The 5,915-nt window shown below is 62.2% G+C and overlaps 1 protein-coding gene across 1 annotated transcript; it reads left to right on the forward strand.

Moving 5' to 3' along the window:
• The first annotated feature begins 595 nt into the window (after positions 1 to 595).
• On the forward strand, positions 596 to 3,156 carry MESP2 (mesoderm posterior bHLH transcription factor 2). The gene is made up of 2 exons (XM_035024352.1): positions 596 to 1,450; positions 2,297 to 3,156. Exons 1-2 carry the CDS (start codon positions 596 to 598, stop codon positions 2,567 to 2,569), a joined length of 1,128 nt encoding a protein of 375 aa, XP_034880243.1. The 3' UTR covers positions 2,570 to 3,156.
• The last annotated feature ends 2,759 nt before the right edge of the window (positions 3,157 to 5,915 follow it).

Raw genomic sequence — 5,915 nt, forward strand, 5'->3', positions numbered from 1 at the left:
GGCTGCACTTGTATGTCCCCCTACTTCCACCCCACCCCACCCCACATCACTGTGGGCAAATCCCTCGGGGCTTGTCTTGCAGGCTTATCCAGCACACCTGTAGACAGTGAGTGGCAGTTACTGGACAAACTCCCCCACTCCCCGCCTTCGCCCCCGGGTGGGGGGGGGGCTGGAGATGAGAGAGGCAGCCACTCTTTGCATGGGTCCACTCCTCACATGAGGGACAGCCTGGCCGTCCCCAGACGATGATGGCACTGCCCACCACCGTCGGGCTCCTGGGCACTCACCATGCCACGAGCCCGGGTGGGTGGGAACTCGGTGAGAAGCTTAGCAGCTCCATCCAGATGCGAATTGTCCCTCCCACACTTCCCGGGCTGCAGGGGCCTCCATTAGAGCCCCCGAGGAGTCAGAATCCACACCTCCGCAAATGGGCCCGCTTTCCCAAGGCCCCCCTGCCCAGGCCTTCCCTGGGCTCTGTGGGTTTTGACACCTCTCTGTAACCTGGCAGGGGGCCACCTCTCACCTTTGGTCCGGATAAAAGCTCAGGCCTCGAGGTGGCCGGCCCAGGCTCCCAGAGCCCGCAGCCGCCCCGGCCATGGCCCAGTCCCCTCCTCTGCACGGCCTCCTGGGCCACGACCACTGGATCTTGCCCCAGGGCTGGGGCTGGGCCGGCCACCCGGACTCCACGTCCCCGGCCTCCTCCTCGGACTCTTCGGGCTCGTGCCCCTGCGACGGCGCCCGCGGCCCCTCGCAGCCCGCGCTCCCGGCCCGCGGCGCCCGCTCCGCAGAGGCCGCCCCGACGGCGCCCGGACGAGGCCGCAGCGGGCCGGCGGGCGGGCAGCGGCAGAGCGCGAGCGAGCGCGAGAAGCTGCGCATGCGCACGCTCGCCCGCGCCCTGCACGAGCTGCGCCGCTTTCTGCCGCCGTCCGTGGCGCCCGCCGGCCAGAGCCTCACCAAGATCGAGACGCTGCGCCTGGCCATCCGCTACATCGGCCACCTGTCGGCCGTGCTGGGCCTCAGCGAGGAGAGCCTGCAGCGGCGGCGGCGGCGGCGCAGCGGCGCGGCGGCGGCGGCGCCTCGGGGCTGCCCGCTCTGCCCCGACGGCGGCCCCGCGCAGGCGCAGACGCAGACTCAGGCGCAGGCGCAGGCGCGCGCCCCGGGCCTGGGCGCCGCCGCGTCGTGGGGGTCCCCGCCGGCCTGTCCCGGAGCACTAGCGGCGCCCGAGCGCCTGGGGAGCAGGGTGCCCGAACTGGATCCCTGGGTTACACCCCCTTACTGCCCTGGGATACAGTCGCCCCCGCAGCTCTCCCAAGGGAGAGCCCCCGAGACGGCCCTTTGGACACCGCCCCAGGTCTGTTCCAGAAGGCAGACGTCCCCGGAACCTAGGAAGCAGGCCGTGCCCTGGACGCCGCCCCCCGCGGCCCCGGAGCTGGCTGCAGCAGTGTATCAGGTATGCGGGCAGGCCCGCGCCACTCCTCTCGGGCTGGTCCCAGGTTCGTTCGGAAATGGAGGCAGTGGGTGGGCTCTAGTCTGCAGAGACTCCCATGCTTTGGGGATCCGGGTTTATCTAATCCAACCCAGTTAGGGTTAGAGAGAAGCTGAAGGGAGTATGGAGAGGACCCTAGCCTCCTTGGGGAAAGAGCTGGGGCCCCGGGCCGTTAAGGCCGCCACCACCTCTACCTAGAAGTCTTCGCAGCCGCGTTAAAGACGGAGAATCCTCGGACTTGCTCCAGAGGCAAGATGAAAGGTAGCAAGAGCCACTGGTTCTAAGTGCTCCATTAAGGCTTGGGGGGAGGGAGGCTGGCCAGCCCCAGGGGTGGGGACTTCCAGAGTATAGGGGCTTGGAGCTGGTGACCTTCGTGTTTCCTTTAAGCTTCATTTGTTCATGAGGCCCATGAGTGAATGAATCGTGGTCCATAACAGAGCGTATTGATAACCAAAATTTACTGCTCGCTTGCTGTTTGCCCAACACCGTTCTTAGCACCGGACACGTATTGACTCAGCCGGCGCTCCAGCAACTCTGTGGCGTAGGGACTGTTATTATCACCCCCGTTTTACAGATGAGAAAACCGAATGAAAGAGGTTGCGTTCTTAGAGCTAGTTAGTAGCAGAGGTGGGATACGAACCCCCGGAGTGTATCTCCAGAGCTGGTGTTCTTCACCACTTTGCTTCACTGCGTCCACGACCCCCAGGGCTGTCCGGAAGCTGCCAGCCACACTCCGGGGAGCATCCAGGTTCCAGGTCTCAGGGCATCAGGCAGTGGCCCACTACCCGGCTGCTTTTGCCTCTCTTACAGGGTGTCTCGGTGTCTCCAGAGTCCTGTGTGTTGCCAGAACCCCCACCCCTCCTGTCCCGGCCAGCATGCCAGAGGCTCCAGCCTCAGACCCAGTGGGGATGTCGGAGCCGCAGTGCAGAGGTGCTCCCCAGCTCAGAGGACCAGGGACCAGGCCCTGCCTTCCAGCCCGGTGACCAAAGCCCGTCCCAGAGCTCAGGCCTGCAGCTCAGTGGCTGCCCTGAACTTTGGCAAGAAGATTTGGGGGGGGCCCACCTGGGCGTCTTCTACCGATAGCCTCGCCTGTCCCCTTGTCAGCCAGGAATCAGGCCTCTGGCGTGGAGTGTCCTCCTCATTTGCTACTTGCTGTGGTCTTCAAGCTTTTTTTAAAGCCAAGGATCTCTTTTCCAAGTGATGTCTTTCCCCGAGAGGCAGTGTCCGAAAGAGAGAGTGGGTGGCCTCCGTGGCTGGAGTCCGGGCTGACACCCCCCCGAGTGACCTGTCCCCGAACACACCGGCTGAGCTGCCGCAAGGTGCTGGCTGCGGGACCAGAGTCGGCGGGGCTGGGACTGCTGGTGGAGTGCGTTCTGGGGGTGGCGGAGGGGGGAGAGAAGCTGGTACGCTTCCATTTTTGTACTTCTTAAAAAAAAAAAAAAATGTTGGTTTGGTCTGTTTTTCTTCTATCAACCTGGGTTTTTATTGCGTCTGGCAAAGGAAGAATGTTCCCATCCTGCAGGGAACCATCCTTCTGCTCTTCCCCTCCCTGGGTCCAGGCCTCCTGAGGTTGGTGTGTGCCCTCCCGTGCCACTGTGACAAGTCTTCACCTGCAGGGGCTCCACTTGGCCTTGCTGCGTGAGGTAGCACGGATGGGGGTTAACGTTCGGGCCTGTTCGCTCGCCTCCCGCCCAGCCCCGCTACCTTGTCCCTTCCTCTGAGCGTATGCCCGTCGACCCGGAGGGCTCTTCCACAGTCTAGGAAAACGTTTTTAAAGGATGCCGGGTGGTTCGCTTCCACAACCGAGGCCCGGCGTATTTGTTTCTGGGGCTGCTGTAAGCACACATCGGGTGGCTGGGAGAACAGAAACACAATTTTCTCACAGTTCAGGAGGCTAGCGTCCAAGATCAGTGTCCGCAGGGTTGGTTTCTGCAGCGTCCCTCCTTGGTTTGCAGATGGCCGCCTTCTCTCTGTGCCCTCAACGTAATTACGCTGCGGTCTGTGCACCTGGCTTTATCACGCCTGGTAAGGCCCCCAGTCATCCTGGATTAGGGCCCCCCCACATGACCTTCTTTTACCTTCATTGCCTCTTTATAAGCGCTATCTCCGAATACATTGGCGTTCTGAGGTCCTGGGGGCTAGAACTTCACCATGGATGTTGGGGGAACACAGTTCATCCCCAAATACCCAGTGCCTTCTTGCCCAGCCTTCTAGGGTTTGGGTTCTTACCCCAGGGCCTCCTGTCCCTAGCTGCTGCTCCTGAGAGGCAGGCCTGAGGCTTCCCTTGCAGAGGCTGAGGACGGGGGTGGGAGATGAGCCCAAGCCGGGTGTTCTGCTCTTGACCACACCTGTCTGCTGCGGGCCTGGCAGGGGAGAGAGAGGGGCTGATGCCTGTGCCCAGCCCGGAAAGACTGGTCTTCCCACACCTTCCTGGGGACCCGCCCCCCTCACCATCCATAAAAGACTGGACATTTCTGTCATGACCCTGCACTGTAGACGACGTGCTTCCGAGGAGTCTCCTGGGTGGGGGGAGGCGGGAGACCTCCATCCCCAGGGCCTGCCTCTCCCGCTGGCCCTGAGGGGTCAACCCGCCACAGAGTGCTGGGCACAGAACAAGCAGCCTGAGTTCGAGTCGGCCCCTGCTCTGTGTGCGACCTCGAGCGAGGTTCTGCAGGCGGGTCTCTGGCTCTGGGTGCCCTCACGGTATTCCCGGGGACCTGATTTCCTCCAGACACACAGGGCATTCTGGATGCCAGGCTTGGGAGCCGTCGGGTGGTGGGAGCATGCAACGTGTGGATGCCACAGATCTTGCCCTGGCTCCAGATGGAGGAGGCCTTCCACTCTGCTGCTTTAGAGCCTGCATCTCGTTCTAGCCCTACTGACTTACCTCCCTGCGCCTCAGTTTCCTTATCTGCAAAACTGAGATAAAAGCAATCCTTATCTCCTGGGACTGTTGAGACCCAAATGAGATAATGCGCATAAACACTTCGCCCAGTGCCAGGCACAGAGACTAGGATCCCTGCAGACTCTTCTCCCTGGAGGCCAGCTCTCTCCCAGGGACCCTGGTGGGGGTGGCCCCTCCCCCAGCGGGACCTCCTGAGGGGGCCTGCCCTCTGATCCCCAGCAGGTTAAGTGCCAGCCAGGGCTGCTGGGCACTGGCGACAGGAAGAACTGGCCCAGAGGGGCTGGGCTGAGGGAAGCCTCCTGATTGGTGGAGAGATCCCACCCTCTCCCCTGGGCTGGTCTCACCCCTTGGCCCGCCCCACCTTTGATGTAGGGACTGCAGTGGCCGCTGAGGAGCCTTCCGGGCCCGGCCCACCCCCACTTCTCCCAAAGGGGAACAGAGGCTGTGAGGAGAGCCGGGAGGCCAGGAGACAGGGCTAAGGATAACAACACCCAAATCTCCTCCTGTGTTGGGGGGCAGTGTACCAGATACCCCCATATGTGAATCTCCTTAGATCCACACCCCAATCCTGTGACCCATCACCTTTTTCATGCAGATGCAGAAGCCAAAGCCCAGGGGTTTGGGTCACTTGCCCAAGAAACTGGCCAAGCTGTGATCTGACACCAGGCCCCCTGGTCTCCGGGACTCCAGCCCCAGCGGCTCACTTGGAGGAGACCCCCAAGGAGCCCTGTGGTCTGTCACCTCCCATGTTCCCTCCACCAGCCTGGGGCACTCAGCGGGGCCCCGTGGGGGCTGAGGCTGAGGTGAGCTTCCAACAACCTGGCTCCATTTGCTAAGAAACTTCCACCAAGGCTAATGTGGGCCATGGAGCCATGTGGGTCCCAGACCTTCTCCTCAGAATAGGCACTGACCACCAGGTGATCTGGAGGGCACCTGCCTTTTTCTGCATGCGACTCTTGAGAACAACCGCTTTACAAATTGATATCCCACCTTCCACCATGGATCCTGGAGAGGAGATGGGACAGGCCCTTGGCCAGTGAGGGGTCAGACCAGGCTTGGGTCCCAAGGCTTGCTGCCCTCACTCCAAGCCCCTCTCTCACTGTCCCAGGTGTGCTGACTGCGACACAAGAAGAGGAGCCCAGTCGGCAGCCTGCTCCTTCCCTCATGTTAGGGCAGGTGCTGACCCCAGCGGAAACTTCTGCTTTCTCCCTCCCTCCACCGTCAGGACCTGCCCTGGGCCTGGCCCTGAGCCCCAGCTCTCCCCACCCCACCATGAGAACCGCTGGGTCCGGTTGCCTAGCCTCTAGCTCCTCATAGTTCCCAGCACCCAGGGTCTCCAGCCGCCACGGGAATATGGATGGAAGGAACACGGCAGGCAGACCTCATAGGACACACAGGCATTCTGGACACTTCTCCCCTCCTGTGCTCCCTGGGAGTCCCCTACATCCCAGGTTCCCTCCCTCCCAGTGTTCCTGGCTGCTATGCAAACCCACTCCTGCTCTAGTTTAGTAATGAGTCTAGACA

This window comes from Mirounga leonina, unplaced genomic scaffold (assembly GCF_011800145.1).
Source record: "Mirounga leonina isolate KUSES-001 unplaced genomic scaffold, KU_Mleo_1.0 Mir_178, whole genome shotgun sequence".
Taxonomy (NCBI): domain Eukaryota; kingdom Metazoa; phylum Chordata; class Mammalia; order Carnivora; family Phocidae; genus Mirounga; species Mirounga leonina.

Coding starts and splice junctions, on each gene's coding strand:
- MESP2 (XM_035024352.1), top strand. CDS start 596: ATGGCCCAGTCCCCTCCTCTGCACGGCCTCCTGGGCCACGACCACTGG. Junction 1,451..2,296: donor TGGCTGCAGCAGTGTATCAG/GTATGCGGGCAG, acceptor CCTCTCTTACAG/GGTGTCTCGGTGTCTCCAGA.